Below are 23,288 nucleotides of genomic sequence, written 5' to 3' on the forward strand. Positions count from 1 at the left end.
GGAAATTTCAGGGAAATTGAGTCTGTACTCACCAGGAAATTGGTGGAAGGAAGAAATCAGGGGGAGATGTGTGTGTGTTGGATTTGCTAGCCTAATTTTGCATTCCCTCTGGGTGAAGAGGGAAGTGCTTTTGTTTCCAGGACTGGGAACGGAGAGGGGGAGTCACTCTGTTTGGATTCACAGAGCTTGTGTCTGTGTATCTCTCCAGGAGCACCTGGAGGGGGGAAGGGAAAAAGGATTATTTCCCTTTGTTGTGAGACTCAAGGGATTTGGGTCTTGGGGTCCCCAGGGAAGGTTTTTCAGGGGAACCAGAGTGCCCCAAAACACTCTAATTTTTTGGGTGGTGGCAGCAAGTACCAGGTCCAAGCTGGTAACTAAGCTTGGAGGTTTTCATGCTAACCCCCATATTTTGGACGCTAAGGTCCAAATCTGGGACTAAGGTTTGACAACTTCAGATAAGGAAGAATTCCATAATAAAAACAGAGCAGAGATCTGTAGGAGGTGGAAGTGAAAGCAATATGAAGGTGGAAAAGAATGCAGATATCTTTCCCCTTAACTTATTTCCATGCTTTTAAGGTTTTAGGTGGAGGGATATGGCCTGATGCCGCCTTCACTATTGCTGAATGTAGTTTGTTATTTATACAAATGTATAGACACACATTTGCTTTACTTGTATAAGACAATAAGGACCTGACTGCAAAGTACTTGCCATTTAAAGTTTATATAACAATGTAAATGCTAACCGACAGAAAAGGTGGCAGAAGGAATTCAGCAAGAACAAAAAAGCCTCATGTAATTTGTTTAATAGTTATATTTAAAATTCCATCCATTGTGATTTTCATTAGTTTTCTAGTTTTCCCCATTTAGACTCTGATCCTGGAGTGTTCTGCACAGTACACAGGGCATGCCCATGCACAGTGAATTGGATGACTGAGGCCTACAACTGTATGAAAAAAAGCCAAAAAAATAACTCTTTTAAATCTCTAAAAAAAAGAAGAGTACAAGTATTTCTAAATTTTGTTTTTTTAGAAAAAGCTCAAAAACTAATGCTACTTAACAGTTCTCTTGTCTAGATCCAAACAAAACTCAAGGAAGTAAATAGAAAGATGTTAGAATAACTAACAACAGATACTGCCCAAAGAGAAGCACTGAATAGTTAAGCATGGCAACAATGTCTTGAAATGGGCTTGCAGTGGGCACAGCATTCATCACAAAGTCTTTTATAAGTAGCTCTCTCTCTCTGGCGATGTGTAATTTACAATTACAATGTAATCACTGTATGATGTGGTGCATATAAACACCTATTCAACTTGCTGAAAAAGGGTGCATTCCTATTGTACACCAGAACCAATACAGGCACAGAACAATCAATGAGAGAAAGAAATGAACTTTACCTGTTCTCTAGTGACCCAACGGGCATCCTCTATTTCATTCTTGTCGACTCTAATTTCTGTAGACACTGCAACAGCTAAGCAACCAATCATTAGGGAGGAGGGCATTGGCCATGGTTGACAAGAGACATACTGAACATGGCCAATTTTGACTACACTTTCCTCCTCTACTTCTCTTCGAACAGCATCTTCTGTTGTTTCCCCTAATCAAACAGGGCAAAGAACAAGCATCTGATGAAAAAATTCTCCAAGCAAGGATTACATTCTGTGCCATGAACTGACTCAAAAGATTTAAAATTGCCTTGAACAATTATTTATAGGGGTCCAGTTCCCAGAGTGGGACACAGATCTGAAGTATGAGAAGCAGAAGTGTAATAAAAGAAAGGCAGGCCCCAAAGCAACATTTTCAAAATGAACAAAAATAAAATAAAATAAAGACTATAAAAATATCAGAATATCAACATTGTAATGTGTATTTCTTATGTAAAGCTACCATTACTCCTTGAAATTACTGTTCAAAATGTATAGAAAATAACACACCTTACCTCAAGTTAACTTTGAAACAACTAATCATTTGCTCACTATAACAGGTAAATAATTTTATAAACTTTAATTTAAGGTTAGTACTATGACTATAACAGTGGAATGTTACAGTTTAAAATTTAACTAAGCCTTTCAAAGTATGATAATCAACAGTAAAAAGATGCTGGATATTCAAATACACTCAGACACATGCCTACAAATACCCACTTTGACACATTCTTCCTCTCTTCAAGGAGCCTCCTTTGCACCTCAAAACATATAAAGAAATACAAAACAGACACTAAATTCCTCTAACTCAAGTTGTAATGAAAAACTTTAACTCCACCCTCAGGAATATTAATATTTATACACTGTTGGCATATGTGCACTGGATAAGTTTATAACATATTATTTGTACATGGGAAATGGTTGAAGTCAGTAGAATTTTTCCTTAATTTTCCTACCTTCTGGCTCTTATTTTTGCAAATCTTGGCCTACATACTTTAGGATTCTAGTATCCTACATAAGTCCCATAAAAGGAGGAGTTTTGTTCAAAGGATGAGTTGTCAGGTGTCATAACCTTAGTCCCAGATTTGGACCTTAGCGTCCAAATTATGGGGGTTAGCATGAAAACCTCCAAGCTTAGCTACCAGCTTGGACCTGGTACTTGCTGCCACCACCCAAAAAATTAGAGTGTTTTGGGGCACTCTGGTCCCCCTGAAAAACCTTCCCTGGGGACCCCAAGACCCAAATCCCTTGAGTCTCACAACAAAGGGAAATAATCCTTTTTCCCTTCCCCCCTCCAGGTGCTCCTGGAGAGATACACAGACACAAGCTCTGTGAATCCAAACAGAGTGACTCCCCCTCTCCATTCCCAGTCCTGGAAACAAAAGCACTTTCCCTCACCCAGAGGGAATGCAAAATCAGGCTAGCAAATCCAACACACACAGATTTCCCCGATCTCTTCCTCCCACCAATTCCCTGGTGAGTACAGATTCAATTTCCCTGGAGTAAAGAAAAACTCCAACAGGTCTTAAAAGAAAGCTTTATATAAAAAGAAAGAAAAATACATACAAATGGTCTCTCTGTATTAAGGTGACAAAATACAGGGTTAATTGCTTAAAAGAATATTGAATAAACAGCCTTATTCAAAAAGAATACAAATCAAAGCACTCCAGCACTTATATTCATGCAAATACCAAAGAAAAGAAACCATATAACTTACTATCTGATCTCTTTGTCCTTACACTTAGAAACAGAAGACTAGAAAGCAGAACTACTTCTCCAAAGCTCAGAGAAAGCAGGCAGACAGAAAACAAAGACTCAGACACAAACTTCCCTCCACCCAAAGTTGAAAAAATCCGGTTTCCTGATTGGTCCTCTGGTCAGGTGCTTCAGGTGAAAGAGACATTAACCCTTAGCTATCTGTTTATGACATCAGGTATGATTAAAGATGAATAAATGTCACTTTTATCCTGAAAGATCTCTGGCATAAAGAAATACACCACTTTCCTGCCAAATTGAATGGTGACCAGTACCTCTTGGTACAGTAATATAAAATTCCGAATTCTAGCTCCATTACATCTTGACAGTGCCTCTTGCTACTTTTCTATTGTGGATAATATCCAATTATTTTCTTCCATCTTTGCTTTAGAAATGCAAGTGACATCTTCCCTGCCCAAATTCAATGATAACACAGGCATTACTGTTATATGAGATAATTTAAGGAAGAGGTTAGGAGTTATGTGGTCAAAGGCTCCTTAAAGTAGATAAGACCCTATGTTGATGCATGGGTTATCGGCAGAGATTTCCAAAATTCCCTTCTCTGAAGTTTAAACTGGATCTGCAGTCACTGAAATTTCTCTCAGGTAGATCTTAATATACTGTGCATCTTTTGTGTTTTCTATTCTGACTAGTAAGAGGATAGCCCATTAATGCAGAAGGTTGAGTTCAACCAACTAGGTGCTAAGCTGCCAGATAAGAGGCTGTACTTTCACAATTTATATTTGTTCTCCAACACTTGATTGTTAAAAGGTTTCTCAAGTAAATAATTAGCTGATGGGTGAACCTGGAAGAGTTGGGAAGCTCACTGGTTGTTCATCCAAACTAGCCAAATCTCTTTGATAAGTAAAACTGGTATGAAGATAGCATGAAAATATGCTGGCTTGTGAGATTTCCAATAATACTGTCTTTAATTCAGTCTGGAAATACTCTGATAACAGGTGTCCTTGTATTTCAGAACTTTATGTCCACTTAAAACCAAAAAATGCAAAGAAGTACAACAATGAAAAATACAAGGGAAGGTGGGACAAGTGAGGAACTTTTACAACCTCTAAAATAATATTTGAGTCAATTCTTATTTTATCTGAACCAGTTCATTCAACCATATAGCAGAAGTCAGTCACACAGAATTTTTGGGCCTAGCTATGCATTATGGTCTCTTTAGTGAATAAGACACATTAGAGTAAGTGTTTAAAGATTAATTTTTGCCCCTTTTTTCCCAAAACAAAGGAAAGTCAATACAGAAAACTATATTTAAATCACAGTTGTGGATAGTGACAAAAAACAAGTAATTCAATATTAAGCCTTAATCTCTGTCCTTAACATGTGTAGCCAAGTGCCCTCTTTCTCCCCTGCTGTTCATTTGTACCAAAACCTCATAGTAGTGAATGAGTACAGTTTATTTGTACTAAATTCTCTAGACAATAATGGAAACGAGGTTTCAGCTGAAAGGGATGCCAACAAACTGAAAATCTCATTTCTGTCTGAAAATTTTGTACCCACTATAATTATGTTACTACCTGCGACTATTATTGCTGAAAACAGCTAGCAGAAAAAAGTATCTTCACTTTACCTTGTGCATTTTACAAAGCTTTTTCAATCTTCACTGTTCCTCTGTACAGTCAATTAGGCCTTGATTCTGCAAAACTTAAGCACATGCTACATTTTAAGCATGAGTAGTCCTGCTGAGTTCAATTTCCGTTTCTTTCTGGCCAAAAATATCCTCATAAATACTATGAGGGGAACAGAAAGAAATCCTGATAGAGATGCGTAAAGATTTTTTTTTTTAACTTAGGGCCTGGGATGTTCTATCATAAAATGGAATTTTTTGAAATTAACCTAAACAAATATTCAAGTTGACAAGTGTTCCTTTAAAAAAAATCAACTGCCAATATGTGAGGTGTGTGGAATATTTATTATAAAACATGCAGAACAGATAATATAAACATTTAGTTGACCTAATGTGGATCAAACTTCTGGCATTCTTTTCAAAGTACAGCACTGTTTAAAATCAATCTGCAGGAAAATCCTTTTGAAAAGCTCCAGGCAATTTCAAGGGTAAGCTGGGATAGAAATACAAGATGAATTGACATCAAAGCCATGAAGAAAATCTCACCAGGCTCTACAAATCCAGCAAGGCAGGTAAACATGGCAGGAGGAAACCTCCTCTTCCTGCCTAAAAGGCACTGGTTCCCATCTGGATGAAGGACTTGCATTATCACTACAGGATCTGGAATGCACATGAAAGAAATATATTTAACTTTTTGGGGGCTCAAAATATGGTAACAAATTGCAGGCATGTACAATTCTTTGTTCAATATTCATGGTGTAAATACAGATATAGTACAGTGACGAGCTTGAAAGTCCAATTCTGTAGGGGCAGGGGGACTGGACTCGATGACCTCTCGAGGTCCCTTCCAGTCCTAGAGTCTATGAATCTATGAGTAGATGTCCCAACTCAGGTATTATCAGGGTGTGTTTTTTAACAAGATCTCTATTCACCTGTTTTTGTTATACAAAGGCCTAATGGGGGTACTTAACTAGCCAGCGTTTGAGAGCCAGGATAGACGTTACTTGCAACTGTATGCAATTTGTAGAAGTACCCACAGCATTAACCTAGTTACACATCCAACAGAAAAACAATTTCAGTAGCAAGAATGATAAGCCAACACCTCTTCCTCAGTCATAGATGTGTGGGATGGATTTCCAAATGAAAAGCACTATAAAAGAACGAGATATTATTATTATTATGACCTAAATGTTGTCATGTTTTCTCATTTTTACCCTTTTATTTCCTTCTCTTGGTTTCTAGTTCTCATTTTCTCCTTTGGATTTTTTATCCATTTTCTCTCTCCTCTCCCTGTCCGTCTCTTTATCTTTCTTTTAGAATTTTCTGTTTTATTTTCTCCCCTTCCCATCAGTCATATCTACATTGAGCCTCTCTCCTTTTCCTATACAGTCTTCGGTTATCTCGTTGCCTCTCTCTCATTTAACCATCCTAATCACTATCCATCCTCTCATTTAACCATCCTAATCATCTATGTTTTCTTTTTGCCTTCCCTTTCTCTCTCTCTGCGCCTTGGTATTCATCCCACTTGCTTTATCTTCCTTGCCTGACTGATCCTTCTTCTTGTATATCCCCCTCTGTTAGAATTGCTGATTTATCAATCTCACAGGCAAATGCTTCTCAAAGATTGGTGTCGGATTCAAAAAGCACCTGCCATGGAACAAATTGTAGTATTTCAAGTCCTGCTGGCCACCAGCTTTTTTTAGAAAAAGGTACCACAAATGCTGGCTCAGCAATTTTCCATTTAATCTTACTCCTTTTCTTATGCGTTCTGCTGCAGACTGTAAAGAAAACATTACTAATGATTTTAGTAAGCTGCACTGCAGTCCACAGAGCGCAAGACACAAGTGGAGCAGGTAGGATTAATAAAAATGAGAAGCAACAGACAAAAGGAGGGAGAAAAGGGCCAGACATACAACACACTATGATTGAGAGGGACACACTACAGAGTGAGGGGAAAGAAAAAGAGGTCAAAGGGTAAAGATACAAGAAAAAAGATGGTGAGACAATTGAATGAGAGGAAAGATACAGTCACTCAAGCTTGAGGAAGGATGGTCCAATGATTAAGACAGTAACTTGGGAGACTAGAGTTCAAGTCCCTGCTCTACCACAGACTTCCTGTGTGATTTTGGGCACATCACTTAGCCTCTATGTGCCTTAATTCTCCACCTGCAAAACAGGGATAATGATACTGCCTTCCTCATTAAGGCGTTGTGAAGATCTAAAGACTGCGAGGTGCTTAGATACTAAGGTAGTGGGGGGGGCCATTTAATGAACTTAAATGGATTAAAAAAAGCATAAATTTCAAGAAAATATATTCTACATATAGTAAACGGCCAACAGGGAAAGAGAGACCAAGAAGGAAAAATATGATGTCAAGGCATAGGTAGTATAACGAGGTGGCAGCATCTCCTACTGGTCTTCCTTGGGAATTAGCTCAGTCCAGGGTCCAGAGCACCCTCGGCAGGCTGGTGAGCCACCTTTCCAGCTACTGACCCTGTGTCCCTCCCTGGACCCGGTGCCCTTTTACATAGGGTGCTGCCCACTGCCAGTGATCCCTTGTTCTCAGGGTCTCCCCTCCCTAGGGAACCCCCACCCTCCCTCAGTGTATAGCTACTGCCAGTCATTGTCTAGCCCCACACCCTGGGGCAGGCTGCAGTATCAGCCAACTCATCACTTACAAGGAGGGTTTGGACCTGCTGCCTTAGCCTACCCCTGGGCTACCCCTTGCAACCCCCAGTACTAGCTCCCTGCAGCCAGGTCCTTCTCCCTCTACAGGCAGAGGGAGACTGGGTGCCTGGCTTCTCTGCCTTATATAAGGGCCTGTTGCTCAGTTTGGGGCGTGGCCTCAGCTGCCGCCCCTTCCCCCAATCAGCCCAGCCTAAAAGGCTGCTTTCTCCAGCCCCAGCCCTTATCCAGGGCTGTTTTAACCCTTTCAGGGCTGGAGCAGTAGTCCACCCTGCTACAGGTAGGAAAGCTGTTTACTTGTTTAATTTATTTCAAATGTTTTATATTTCCCTGGCAGAAAGTCCACAACTCTGTAACTGAAAAGAAAGGACAGAATTCTCATTTGTAACCTACGGGCATGTATCTTTTTATATGACAAGGGTTTCAGGAGCAGGCAATTTCCCCCTGAATTTTACCAGTTTGTTACAAAAGCTTGCTACTTATAATAGTTTTTTTAGTCTTTGAAGTAAGTATCCTCTATATTGCACAGCTCTCCCTAGTTTACAGTACAGTTCTAAATATCTTCTTACAATTAAATGAAGTAACCACCTTTTGCACCATATGTACAACATTCAGAATGCCAAGCAAAAGAATTCTATAAATGAACCTTTATGGTAAAAAGATGATTATGGATTTTGGCACAAGATTCAAACAACTTTCCAAGTGCAGATGTTACATGGATAACAAAAGAAAAGATTCCAGCTCCGTGAGATCTCTTGTCAGGGTCACCATTTATCATGGATTTTCTAGAACTGTTGCAGTTTTTATGGGGCAGGTCTTTAAGCACTGACTGCAGAATCATTTTACTGTCTTAAAAATTATTTCAGACTGTAAGATGTAAGCACAGTGTGATGCCACACTGGAATGTTATCTGTATTGGAGTAACACCTAGACTAGAGTCTGAGGCCTTTTGTATGAAGCACTGAATAAGTATATAATACAAAGACAGTCCCTGCCTTGAAGGGTTTACAATCTAAGTACCAGACCACAGACAGCAGGCAGATAAAACAAACAGATGGCGCAAGAAAATAATAGCATGAAATAAAGGCATGAAAGAGAGTGCTCGCAGCAGAAATGGTTGCCTAAGCACCACAGAATTTTTTTTGTAAGCAACATGGAAGAGGAGCTTTTAAAAGGATTTGAAGAAGGATGATGAGGTGGGCTTTGTGGATATCTATGGCAAGCCCTTCTTATGATGAAAGGCAGCATGAGAGAAAGGTGAATGTTCTCGATGGAAAATTTTTAAAAATGGGACAACCAAAACTGGCATCTTTTGCAGAATGAAGGCTTGCGTCAATGTCCCTATATCATCTAAGAGAAGACAGGTTGGGCAGGGTTAGGCCATGAAGGCCCTTAAAAGTAAAGAAAACTAGCTCATGACTGATGCAGTGGAGAAAGGGGAGCCGGTGGAGGAACACAGAGAGAGGCATCATGTGGTCAAAGCAATGTCCCAGAAAAATGATTGTTGCATCATCATTTGGAATGGATGTAAGTGGGAATAAATAAGATTTGTCAAGGCCAGAGTAAAGGAGGATGCAATAATCAAGACCTGAGATGATGAGAGCCTGGATGCTGTGTGGATGAAGAGGAGAATGTTAATGTTATTTTAATCATTTGCTTACATTGTTGTAACATAGGATTTTTAGTGCTCTTCACAGCAACACAAGAGGCTGAAGTTGAATTAAAACTTTTTTTTTGTCATGCACAACTCAAAGAAAGACAGAGAAGCTTGGACTACTTTACCTTGAATAAAACTGACAGAGTGGGGTCTGGGGAGACAGTTGAAAAAAAAAATTGGAGGGACTGAGTGAAGAGGATGGGAGAATTAAAAGGGATTAAGATACATGAATACAATGAAGTAAGTAGTGAATAATAAGATCACGTGAATAAGATAATGGAGCACACAAAAATCAAATAATCGCTTTGTACGGATCTGGAAGATAATAAGCTAAGTAACAGGCAACAGGGATTTGTCAAGAACAAATCATGTTAAACCAACCTAACATCCTTCTTTGACAGGGTAACAAGCCTTGTGGATGGGGGTGGGGGATGAGTAGCAACAGATGTGATATATCTTGACTTTAGTAAGGCTTTTGATACCGTTCTGATGCTGTATGATTGAATATGACCATTTATACCACTGTTATGCATGTGCAACAAATCTTGCACAAAGTATATCATTTAAGGTGTCAATACAGAAGTCATGATTTGCTAAATAAGATTATCCTGTTTAAATCCATTTGAAGTTATGAATATTGGCTATGTATCTGTATCTCAAATACATTTGTTCCTGGGGTAACAACAACAAGGTAGCTTACATCCAGTCTTGCCAGCCCGTTATGAGTGGACTAGTCAAGCTTGATGGCCCATTAAGGACACTTCACTCTAACAGTGGGCCATAGAAGAAACTCATCCTGCCCAATAAGCCTTCCTGAGTATGCCTCAGCAAGTACATGGGTAATGGCTGCCCGTGTGAGTCATCAAAGCACGTAAGGATATGTGATATGCTCATGTGACTTTGGACTCCATCTCGAGCCACTAACTTTCCAGGCATATGGCAAAGAGTATAGAAGACCCCTGAGATATTTCCATTTTGCCTTTCCTGCCCTGATTCTCTGGAGAATGTACGGAGCATTTTAAACTATGAACTGAGGGCTTTCCAATCTGTTGGAAATTACCAGGGAGACTTCACAAACTAGCAATCTATTCCATTCATTGCTTCAAACATAATATAAGGACTTTGCAACTATTTGTATGTATATGATCTATTAGCCATTTTTAACTCCTGTCTTTTTTTCTTTGATTAATAAACCCTTAGATTTTACTTACTAAAGAATTAGCAGCAGCATGATTATTGGGACAGATCCGAGTTATATATTTACCTGGCTGTGTGGCTGACCTCTGGGGATTAGAGAACTCTATAGGTGATGAAACTGATTTTAAGTAACCATTCATCATAGAGGCCAGTGTCTGGGTGGTAAGACAATGGCTGAAATGCCTAAGGAGACTGCATCTGAGAGTTCCTGTTAACCAGCGTGGCGAGACAGAAGTTTACTTTTGTTACTGGCGTGGTATAATATAAGAATAGAATAACCACCAGTTTGGGGTGAGTCTGCCCTATTTCTCAGCAGTTTGTCCTGACCCTGGTATTCTCAGCTGTGACCCACTGAGGCATGCTGACAAGTGTCTCATCTGATGTTCTCATAAGCATACTAGAGAAATTCAACTTACACAAACCTACTATAAGGTGGGCACACAGCTGACTGGAAAACTGTACTCAGAGAGGAGTTATCAATGGTTCATAATCAAGCTGGAAGGAACTATTGTGTTGGTTCCCGCAGGGATCTGTCCTGGGTCTGGTTCTAGTCAATTTCTTAATAAATGATTTGGATAATGGCACAGAAAGTATATGTGTAAAGTTTGTGGATGACACCAAGGTGGGAGGGGCTCGAAGACAGGATCAGAATAAGAAATGGTCTGAAATAAATAAGATGAAATTCAATAAGGACAAATGCAAAGTATTGCTTTTAGGAAAGAATAATCAGTTGCACAAATACCAAACGGGAAATGACTGGCTAAGGAGTGTTAGGCCTGAATAAAGATATAGCAGACAAAACCAGGTATGCCAACCTGACCAAAGTCAGGCTAACAAAGGTTTGTGGGTAATCCCTGAGTGGAAAACACTGAAAAGCAGCAGCATGTCTCACAAGCGCTGGGAAAAAGTGAGATAAAAGAGAAGCTGCATTCCTGGCATAGTACCAGATGTGCTGTGTTCGGGCAGCTCCTTCGAAGAAGTGATAAGAGCCCTAGTTTCCCAGCCTCCTTGTTTTCACTCCCTGGTTTTGTTCTTTGTTTGTTTTTAACTCCCCTACATTTCTAACTTTAGGCATGCATGTATACTAAGGTGTCTAGTTTCTAGTTGTTAGAAGAAGGGGGTGGGTTGCTCCAGTGAATAATTTATGACGCAATAAAACTGTCTATATAGGCTTATACTAAGATGTAAGAGGGGGCTGGTTCTCTCTGGAGACGAGCTGCTCTCTATTGATGCGTGCACTTGTCAATAAAGAGCTTTTGATCGGACCTTGCTGGTGTTGCCTGTCTCTCTCGCGGTCAGACAACGAACTTTGCCGTCGGGGTTAGAGTCCCTGACATCTTTGGCGACTCCGGTGGGACCCGTCTGACTCTCCGGCGGGGGATCGGACCCTGAGGCAACGCAGCGCGCATCCTCCAGTTTAGAGGAGCCTTGCCTGGTGATCTGATCTCTGCGTTGGCGATAAGGCGTGTTCTGTGAACCAGCTGAAGCTCGTAGAAATCCAGCAATGTCCACCTACCCGTTGAGTAGGGTCCAGGTTGTCGGGGTTAGAGTCCCTGACTACTTAGGTCTGGGTTAGAGTCCCAGTCCAGGTCTGGGTTAGAGTCCCAGTCCAGGTTTGCGCAGGATCCAAGTTGTCTGGGTTTGAGTCCCAGTCCAGGTGTTCAAGTCCCTGGAGAGGTAAGCGAGCGCTCGACGCGGGGAGGTGGGGGTTAGAGTCCCTTTACCTCAACCTGGGAAAGAGGGGTTAGAGTCCCTTCATTAAAATGGGACAAGTTGGCAATAAGTGCCCGGGGGACGCCCCGTTGTCTCTGATACTTAGAGATTGGAAAGAGATTTCTGAGACAGCTGGCCTAATTAAATTTAAGATGAGAAATCTGTGTTGGATCCAATGGCCATCATTTACCTTTCATTTGTCCCCAACTAGAGACTGGCCGGAGGGTGAAACCTTTTCCACAGATAAAATGAACTCCTTAAGGGATATTTTGGTTGATCTTAGGCCGGGACAAATAAATTACTTGTTTGTATGGTATAATTATGAACCCATGGAGGGACGGATAGCTTTTGAAGCTGTTTGTATGGAGAGCTCTTGTAAAAAAAATCCCCCACCATATGCCCCAGAGCTGCACCGGGAGGAGGACAATTTGTTCCTGTTTTTCCCCACCTGATGGAGTGCAAAGATTCAAAAGCAGGTTAGGGACAGTTCAGGGACAGAGGAGAATCAAGGGGAAGCTCAGAGTGATGGTCCCTCATCTTCAGAAGAATCAGGCAGCCTCACCCCCTCTGTGCAGCCTCCAGCCAGCCTTTTGCAAACTTGGTCAGGGACTGCTTTTCAAACACCCCCAATATTACAGCAGCCCTCGTCCTTGCCCTTGTGGACCCCCACTAGGTTACTTAACTCCATGGGGGAGAATGTTTCTGAGACACCCCTGATATGACAAGCCTCGTTAAGAACTTATCTGTTTCTACTGGTTGCTGGGGAACATGAGATGGTTTTACCCGTACCCTGTTTGCAACTTCAAATTTGTTTAACTGGCAGTGCACTATGCCTCACTTATGAGACAATCCTGAGGCAGTGGAAAGAATGTTCTGCACAATCTTTTTCACTCATGTGCCCGCTTGGGCAAATGTAAAGCAGTTATTAGATACTCTCATGACAAAAGATGAAAGACAAAAAGTAAAAGAAAAATCTGCAGCTCATTTGAATGCACCTTGGCTAATTACTGACCCTAACTGGAATCCCAATAATCCAGCTCAAAAGACACAGTTGGATGGATTTTTAAAAGCTGTTTTGAATGGTATTAGAGATGCAGGGGAGGCTACTCCAATTTGGAGCAAGGTGACTGCTTGTGTTCAGCATCCAGATAAGCACCTCTCTGACTTTTGTGCTCGACTGATTTATGAAGTTAAAAAGCATGGGAATTTAAATCCTGAAACTAATCATGGAAAGGAGATGGTTAAAATGGTTTTCATGTCACAATGTGCAAAGGATATTGCAAAAAAATTTAGAGAGCATCCAGATGGTACGCAAGAAAAAAGTTTGTCTAAAGTAGTTAGCATTGCTACTAGAATGTTTAATGGGAAAGAGAAAAAGAAAAAAAAGACATAAGGAACGGGTTAATTTAAAAATCATCTTGGTCCCGGGATGGAAGAAGGGGGTTGCTCTGCGTTCAGGGTCAGGAATCGGCGCGGACTGTGCTTGGTGAAGGGAGAGGCTGCTTTCGGCCCCAGCTGGCTGTAAAGGAAAAAATATAGACAGAGGCGAAGCAAAGAAAATACAAGTTACAGAACTGAAATTACATTTGCAAAGCTTAACTGTCCAGTAAGATCCAACAGAGTGCCTTTGTGACCCTGGAGTCGGTGTGGCTTGGTGACACCAAAGAAGCCACAGGCAGCCAACCTGGACTGGAATCTCTGAAAGAGACGCCGCAGGAGATTCCAGGGTGTAAGAGAACAGCCCTCCCAAGAGCAGAAGCATGTTGGAAATTCTGGACGAGCTGTAAACAGGATAATCTCCCTTCCACCTCTCCCCCTCCTCTGAACATTATACACAGAAGTGGCCAGTCTAAACGTACGTGTGTGAGTATGAAAGGAGCTTCGGGCTTGGGGCATTAATATTTTCCTGAGTGATGTGGGAGCGTTCCCAACACTCTCCGTTGTTGTTTTATTATTTTATTAATGAAGCTTTAAAATTCAGTTATATGGTGTGTTTTCTTTATCTTCCCCCAACAATCCTGTAGTGTCAGCCTGATCACCTGACACGAGGAATAGATTGGTAACAGAAATTTGTCACAGTTTGGTGAGCAATTAAAAAGAGGGGAGCCCTGCAGAATTTACACCATCTATTTGTTTTACCCTTGTTATTTTGTGTTTGTTTTGCTTGGTACCGTTAGTGTTATATGCTGAGAACTGCATGAGTAAAAGTGAGTCCTAATAGAATAAGGAAACACTATCTGGTTCTGGTTCTGTTCTATTTAACCAGTTACTGTTGGGTTTTTTTGCTCTGTTCATTTGGGTGTTAGAAGTGTGGGCGGAACTGAACCTCTCGTTCATAATTCCTCGGAGTGGAAGCCATGTGTGCGAGAGAGCTCTGAGGTGGAATTGAGATCCTTCTGTCCCGTCCCCTGTAGCGGTCAGTGTATAAAAGTGGGAAAGTCTGGCTTAGACTGTAATTCCCTCTGCTCTCTGTGTAATTCTCTTTGCTGTTTAAGAGTCAAACAGATGAATGAGTCTCTGGGTAAACCCTCTAAGAATAGTCCTTTAACTTATATGTTAAGTAAATGGCCTTTGCCCAAGGGCCATGTGTCTTCGTCTAGGTGGCAAGCCTCATGAAGGAGGACTCGGGTAGTCTTGTGAGTGAGAAAGTTTAAGGGAAGAGACCAGGAGGGGTGGGGGCTAGTTGAGAAGCCCACCCTCCTAGCTAAACTGGTAGTGGAACAAGTTGGTGCCTATGGAAGGGACAATTCAGTAAAAAAAGCAGGATTGGGCCCAGGCGGGCAGGCAACAGACAGAGAGATTGGAAAACAGGTTGGAAAATGTTGAGGGTGTAGTGAAAGGAAGGAGTAAGTAAGTGTAAGCATGGGGATTTCAAATACCCAGGACTTACTTGGAATGGTGATTTGAGTTAATAAAAGTGGCTGTTGGGAAACAAGCAAGTGATTTAAGGGAAAGTAAGAAGTTAACTCTGTAGTTGCTAAAGAAAACAGCAGTTGAACTTTGTAAAAATGCTAAAGAGGAAAGTTCTTGGTGTCTTTGAAATGTTTGTAAATAAATTGAGGCAAAAAAATTGTTAATTGCAATCATTTAGAATTTAGTTAAATTAGCTAAAAAATGTATATAGTGCTATGTAATTAAAATTTTATTAGGCTGTAAGGGCACTATAAGTAGTGATGTTTTCTTTCAGTGTTTGAAAGCAACAGTTAAAAGTAAAAAGCAAGCCAGAAAGCATCTGTATTAATGCAAATTATCTAACTAATAAGGTAGGAGCCACTGAAACCTGGGCTGCCTATGAAACACATAAAATATGGGATAAATCCTCTGTTTTTCCTGAAATCAACAAGGGTATTTGTCTATTTTAAGCAATGATTGACTGCCCAGAAGGGGTAGACCTCTGTTTTTTTTTGTCTTTCAGATAATCAGAGAAAACTGATGCCAGCTGAACAGCATTCAACGTACCATGCATTTACTGGCACAATAGAAATTATGTTTTGTGTTCTATGTTCTGTCTTATGGTGTTTGTCTTGTGGCCGGAATTGTTGTGTTTAGTGTTTTCATGGGATGGTATGGTTTGGAATCAGGCAAAAAAGGTTAAATTAAAATGCACATACTTGTTTTGTTCAACTTGGAATACAAAGTGTTTAAATAAATCAGGACAATGTGATATATTAAAGTCTAATGCATTTCCTTAAGTAAGAAAAAAAAACTTCATTGGCCAAATTGTTAATTGCAAAAATTGTTGTTAAAATTTGCATACCAACAGTCTTTGAAAGCAAAGACATGAAAAGTTAACCCACTCCCCATATTGTACATGGGATCCTTCTGGCTACCTCAGATTTCTAGCCAGAGGGCTGGGGATGGTGGAAAGCTATTGGACTAGAGGTTGTATTAAGTGAACTCCTCAAAGTGGGTGTGCTTGTCCTGGCCTGTTGCTCCAAAGTTCTGTAATAAAATTATTTTAGTAAAAGGGTATATGTGGCATACATTAAATAATAAAACTAATGTACTGTATAATGACAGTGTGTAGGTATTCATTGTTGAAAAAAATGTGTATAAGTAAAAAGTAAAAGTTTCCTTTGCAGGTTAAAAGAAGCCAAGAAGAAAAGAAGGACAAAGAACAAAATAAATTAACTAAAAAAATAAAATAAAATAAAATAAAATAGCAAGCTCAGGCTATAGATAACACACTGACTCCATTCAAGGACACTGCTCACAGTTAAAACTTGGTTAACAACCAGGAAAAGAAAAGCTTAAATTTGCCCATGCAGCTATGAAATCTGAAAAACACTGCCAGGCACTAATGAAATGTGTTAAGTTTCTTTTCTCACAGGTAAGGAAGCGCTACCCAAAGACCCTAGCAGCCCTGCCACTCCTTACAACCAGGAGACGAGATTGATGTAAAGGTCCACCAACGAAAGACTGCCTTGGCTCCATGCTGGAAAGGCCCTTAAGTCCTAATGACTACCAACACCGCTGTGAAGTGCCAAAAACTGACTGTTTGGACTCATGATTCTCACTGCAAAAAGACCCCTCCAACTCGGGAGAATTCTCCTATTGATAATTAGCCTATTTCTCCTTCTAGCTCCACTGTGTCTTCTGGACAGTAGGAAAAAAGTACAAAGTAACGTGCTAGTAATCTCTCCCTTGTCCACCAACAGATCTATTGTGCCTTTAAATTTTTCTACAAAAAGCAAAGCCATTACAGGGTTATGTGCTAGTAACCTCTGCCCTATATGATGCTGCACCACGACTGTTTTGGGAAAGAAGAAGAAACACTCACTCCACTGAAATTGCCAAAGTCCAGGAATTCCTGACTAGAAAGAACATTAAAAACTGACCCTGGTGAAGAAACAAAGAATTGTACACTGGCAGAAAAAATTTGTGGGACCCATGCTTGGGAATGTGGTATTAATTGAATTTTGGGGTTTATTCTACAGGCTGTGCCCTGTGTTCTGAATAAATTCTTCAGCATGTATTGAATTTTAAATAACAAGTACCCAAAAAGTTTGTTCTGCCACTGGAAATTTTACCTGTATTGAAACCATTCCAGTAACTAATAATGTAACCCCCTCCTATGCTATTAATGTCAATGCCTTTTAAAAGTACCTAAAATAGTTAAATAACAAATGTAATATAGTACTACACCAAGGAAAGATGGTATTAAATATCACTGAGGCTGGGAAGGCATTGCAGTGGGATCTAGTATGTTTGGAGATTCAGAATTTCCTGAATGACCAGTTAATGGCCATTCGAAGTAATCTTGAGTACCAAACTTGGCCCACTGCCCTTACAGAAACATCAGAAGTACCATCTGATCTGTGGTCATGAAAATATACTAAAAACTTTCTGGGTGAAAGTGTAAACATTTACAGTGCTCCTTCCAAGCATTTGGACCGGGGGGTGTGGGCTTCCACATACCGAATCCTGACGGGTCCATGGGGAAAATGCACATGAAACTGAATTATTCACCGAAACATCTGAAAAATTAGACCACTTGGTATACCTAACTGATTTATAGTCAGTGCCCCAATCCCTTAGTTGTCAGACAAACAGAATTCCACTCTTTTGTCCGTGCACTCATTCCTGGATTGTAAATGGCTAAGCTCAAAAGAGCAGTTGTAAATATTTCTGCAAAGCTTAAAAAAAAAACAGCTAATGCATTAATAGACGCTTTCCAAAAGTTGCAACAAAAAACTGATAAAGTAGCAAAAGTAACTTTGCAAAATAAATGTGTGCTAAATGCCATAAATGCTAAATTAGGGAAAAGCTTGTGCTCGCATCGGGGAAAAATGTTGCTTTTCTGTTAATCATTCTGGCTTAATTAACAAGAATTTACAAGCTATTAAGAATGTTCTGTTGTTTTCCATGCTATATCTCTTGATCACACTTTTAGTTTTAAGGACCTCCACTCAGACCTTGGGTCATGGTTTACTAGCCTCCCGCGTACAATTGTTAAATGAATATGTGTCCCAAGAGTCCCATTATGGTCCTCTAGGGACAAAGGGGGGATTGTTAGGCCTGAATAAAGATATAGCAGACAAAACCAGGTATGCCAACCTGACCAAAGTCAGGCTAACAAAGGTTTGTGGGTAATCCCTGAGTGGAAAACACTGAAAAGCAGCAGCATGTCTCACAAGCGCTGGGAAAAAGTGAGATAAAAGAGAAGCTGCATTCCTGGCATAGTACCAGATGTGCTGTGTTCGGGCAGCTCCTTCGAAGAAGTGATAAGAGCCCTAGTTTCCCAGCCTCCTTGTTTTCACTCCCTGGTTTTGTTCTTTGTTTGTTTTTAACTCCCCTACATTTCTAACTTTAGGCATGCATGTATACTAAGGTGTCTAGTTTCTAGTTGTTAGAAGAAGGGGGTGGGTTGCTCCAGTGAATAATTTATGATGCAATAAAACTGTCTATATAGGCTTATACTAAGATGTAAGAGGGGGCTGGTTCTCTCTGGAGACGAGCTGCTCTCTATTGATGCGTGCACTTGTCAATAAAGAGCTTTTGATCGGACCTTGCTGGTGTTGCCTGTCTCTCCCGCGGTCAGACAACGAACTTTGCCGTCGGGGTTAGAGTCCCTGACAGGAGTATTGCAGAAAAGGATCTGGGGGCTATCGTGGATCACAAACTAAATAAGAGTCAAAAATGTAATACTTTTACAAATGCAAATACATTCTGTGATGTATAGCAGAAGTGCTTCAAAAAACACGAGAAGTATTTTTTTTTCTCCTCTGCTCATCACTGATAAGTCCTCAACTGGAGTAGTGGGTCCAGTTCTGGGCCTCACACTCTGGGAAAGATGTGAACAAACTGGAAAAAGTCCAGAGGAGAATAACAAAAATGATTAAAGGTCTAGAAACCAAAACCTATGAGGAAAGACTGAAAAAACTGAGTTTGTTTAATCTGGAGAAGAGGAGGGCACATGATAAGTCTCAAATAGGTAAAAGAATGGTATAAAAAGGAAGGTGATAAATGGTTCTCCTAATCCATAAAGGGCAGGACAAAAAGTATGGGTTTAAATTGCAACAAGGAAGATTTAAATTAGGCAGTCGGAAAAATTTCCTAACTGCAGGGGCAGGTAAGCACTGGAACAAATTACTTAAGGAGTTTGTGGAATCTCTGTCATTGGAGGTTTTAAAGAACAAAGTTAGACAAACAACTATAAGGGACAGTCTAGATAATACTTAATCCTGCCTCAGTGCAGGGGATTGGACTAGATGGCCTATAAAGTTCTTTCCAATCCTACATTTCTGATTCTATGATACAAGCCAGTTTTCTTCAGCCAATTGTTTATTTTTATGATATTCTTACCAACTCTTTGGTACGATGTATTGTGAACACTTTGAAGACTGAGACGGTCTTCTTTTAAGCAGGTCGTCTTGTAGCCTCCTTCTTCAATCTTGGTTGCACTGCCACATGTTGGACAGAATTGGTATCGGTTATGCCATGCTAGAACAGATCTGGCCTGGGCTGCTACTACTTTAAAAGAATGCACCAAAATGATAGTCACATAAAATCAAATTACAAGCCTTCTAATCTTTTACAATATATAGCACAACAAGAAAATTCTTGTAATTCAACAGGAAAATCACACTAAAACCACCGTTTAAAATGTCCTCTTGATAATCTCATGTCGTTCAAATTCCCTTATCTATTTTCCCTTGTAACTACATTAATTTAAGACCTGCATTGTCCTGAACCCTGTGCAGTCACTTACATTAGTGCAGGACATAAGTTTCAGGGTAACTATACCTCTGTTCCCCCTCCCGTGATCTCTAGATAGCACCCACTTAAGGTTTCAGCTCTCATCAAGCACCTCTTTTGGACGGAGACCCGTGTGTCTCTCCCTCCTGACCAGGAGTTTTAAGACTGTACAGCTCCCTGCCTTACACTGCAATATCCCAGTCTGCCTAAAAGCCAGTGCCTGTGCTTTGCTGTCTCTTCAAGCGCTATAAACAGTGTATTTATTGCCAGCAGCTGCAAATTATACCAGGTATCAGAGGGGTAGCTGTGTTAGTCTGGATCTGTAAAAAGCAACAAAGAGTCCTGTGGCACCTTATAGACTAACAGACATATTGGAGCATAAGCTTTCGTGTGTGAATACCCACTGTGAAAGCTTATGCTCCAATAAATTGTTGCAAATTATACCAGAGATAGTTTCTAGGCAAGCACATTTATCCTTAAGGTAAAAGCATTACAGAGAAAACATAAAGAAAACACTAAACATATTAGGGACTCACCCATCAGTCTTATGGGGCCCTAGTAGGCCAGACTTTCCAATCCTTCTGCAAGGATTGGGGCCCATCTTGGATTTAAGGTCCTGTCTGTGTGCTGGTTCAGAAAGATGGTCCTGAGTTAACTTAAACTCAGTCTTTTTATATTAAAAGCTCTTTCTTTGTCTGTTGGTTTCTGAAAAACCCTGTCTGAACCAGTATATGAAAGCCTTCCCCGGAGGTAGTACTTCTCTGGGGGGGCGTGTTTATAATTAAGTGATTCACCTTAATCACTCCCTATTGTCTTTAGTTCCTGGTGGAGCAGTAGGAACCCTCCCCACTTAGAAGTAAATAAAATCCCTGGGCCAGGGTTACATAAACCACTGATACACTTAATGCAACATGTTCTCCACAGATATTGCATACAGTTGCAATATTATTGTCTGGTTTCGCAGATATTAGTATCTTTCAACTGTGTATGCAAATTTTTACACAACCAGTTGTAACTAGTGAAAAAATCAGGTCATGGATCTCTAATTAAAATCCCTGGAAACAACGGAATTTGCCTGTACTAGGTGGCTGTCATTTTTAATTCAATCTTTCTATAAAAAATGTTGCACCTTTTTATATGAGGATTGCAACTCATACTTCAAACAAACAACAAAACTCTTCTATGTGGAAGATACATATTATTACAGCTTATTATGGGCATCACTGAAGCACATAAATTGGGTAGGGATTTGCTTAAGATCACGCAACTAATCAGTAGGAGAGGGGCAAATAGGAGCCAATACAGAAGCCCTTCCATGGCTCTTCTCCCACTCCCCATTTGCTCTTTTCTGACTAGACAATTGCTAAAAGTTACATTTTGGACATCTTACCAGCTTCCTTTTTCAGGCAACTGCAGCAGAGCAGGCATTGGAGGATGAAGAAAAGAACAGTCTTCATGCTTCTGTTTAAACTGTTCAGCAAAGGTAGAATCTATGCTGAGGGCAAACCAAGCAACCAGTCCATCTTCTTCTTCCTTCAGAATTCCTCCATTCAGAGTAGCCAATTGAAGTTCTACTCCAAGAAAAATCAAGGTGATTTTCAGTCTGGCTCATGTATTCCTTTACATCCTTGTGGCACAGCCCGCAAAGCCTGACTTCAGGCTGCTGGGAACCATCTTCCCCTCCACTCAAAGTGACCAATGGGTTTAAATTTGAGAAAAGGATGTATGCTGTGGCTGGATGGTTTTATTTTGTGTTTAACCATTTAGAATCTGTTCTTTTATCACTCCTTCTATCCAGAAGTGTCCTGCTAAAATAATTTTCATACTCTATTGTATCGTTTGGCAGGAAAAAAGGCTTCTGTCCACCCTTAACATTTGCTAGTAAATTAGCTATATGCTTATACCCCCAAAATTTAGCAATGTCTAGTGCAGTCTGGCTCGATTTACTGACAATGGACCTGTCATACCTATAAACAGGGGGGAAAAAAAGATGGTTACCATAGTGACTGTGATTCTGTAAGTGTCTTGCTGGAGCATATTCTCACTGTGAGATACATCCACACCACCACTGAGTTTTAGGGGACCTTTAGAAAAGTAGTCCCAATTGAGGCCACGTACGTACTCTTTCTCAGCAATGAACATTTAGAAATGTGATGCTAAAATGACCATATGTTCCCAATACCTTCATTCCCTCCTGCTAAATCCAGGTGTTGGAGCCTTAGATTCTAAGGCCAGAAGGGACCACTATGATCATTTAGTCTGACCTCCTGGATAACAGCCACAGAACTTCTTCAAAATATTTCCCATAGCATACCTTTTAGAAAAACATCCAAATATTATTTTAAAATTGCCAGGATGAAGAATCGACCATGACCCATGGTCAATTGTTCCAACAGTTAATAACCCTCATTGTTAAAAATGTACACCTTGTTTCCAGTTTGAATGTGTCTAGCCACTGGATTGTGTTATGCCTTTCTCTGGTAGACTGAAAAGCTCATTATCAAACAAACATTTATTCCCTAGTGGGCACTCAGACAGTAACTTGCTCTCTATTAATCTAAACAGATTGAGCTGCCTGAGTCTATAAAGACAGGTTTTTCTAACCCTTTAATCACTCTTGTGGCTTTTTCTGAACCCTCTCTAATTTATCAACAACCTTCTTGAACTGGACACAGATTTCCAACAGTGGTCACATCTCTGCCCAATACAGAGGTAAAATAACCTCTCTACTTGTACTCGTGTCACAGGACAGTAGAACTCTTTAGAAAACCTGTAGCTACCTAATTAACTTTAATGCAATACAACATCAGAACTTAAGGGAGTCCTGGATCAAAACCCAGAAATTGCTCCAGGCCTAGACAGAATAGCTTCCCCTGCAGAAGGGGAAGAACTAAGATGGACCACACAGCCCTTTTATAGCTTTGGCTCTGAACATTCAGTGCTGCAAGAGGGAGCTCCTGCAGCTGTAGTGGGCAATGCTTTATAGAAGGATCCCAAAGACCAATGGTACTAAAAGGCATATTCCACAAGTGAGAATATGCAGAGGAAACAACCTCAAAGAAGAATCAGGGAAATAGCCTGTTAGCAAAACATTTCTACTTTCAAGAAAATATTTGTTTGTAATCACTTTACTTTTCTTGCCTAATTCATTCAAAGAAGAAACATTTCAGCCTTAGTGGCATCACAATGGACTATCTTGGAAACAAGTGTGACACTCAGAAGAGGCAAAGATTCTGGAACCCCTTTTCGGAGGTCTGCAGAATGAGCATTTTAAAATCATGCTTTGGAAGAAGAGTTGATCCACAGACATCTCTCTCTCTTACAGAGCTGTCCACAGAATGAAAGAGCTGGAGAAACACTGCTGTAAGGCATATATTAAACTATTCGTAAAAAATGTTAGAATACCTGGGATTTCAGTGCATATAATCTGTTTCAGACTAGGAGGAAAAGATCACAAGCATAAATAATATGAAACCAATCCATACTGCCATACAATCTGACTTGTGAACTTTCCTTTTCCAATTAGGATTAATTGTTCATTCAGGGACAAACTCCACCCTCACATATTGACATG

The 23,288-nt window shown here is 40.3% G+C and overlaps 1 protein-coding gene across 1 annotated transcript; it reads right to left on the reverse strand.

The window, feature by feature from the left end:
* Positions 1-937: 937 nt before the first annotated feature.
* On the reverse strand, positions 938-22,055 carry LOC115642542 (peroxisomal NADH pyrophosphatase NUDT12-like). The gene is made up of 5 exons (XM_030546166.1): positions 21,105-22,055; positions 19,322-19,489; positions 5,311-5,424; positions 1,395-1,594; positions 938-943 (listed from the first exon to the last, which is right to left on the reverse strand). Exons 1-5 carry the CDS (start codon positions 21,169-21,171, stop codon positions 938-940), a joined length of 555 nt encoding a protein of 184 aa, XP_030402026.1. The 5' UTR covers positions 21,172-22,055.
* Between the last annotated feature and the right edge of the window lie 1,233 nt (positions 22,056-23,288).

This window comes from Gopherus evgoodei, unplaced genomic scaffold, assembly GCF_007399415.2.
Source record: "Gopherus evgoodei ecotype Sinaloan lineage unplaced genomic scaffold, rGopEvg1_v1.p scaffold_41_arrow_ctg1, whole genome shotgun sequence".
Lineage (NCBI taxonomy): Eukaryota > Metazoa > Chordata > Testudines > Testudinidae > Gopherus > Gopherus evgoodei.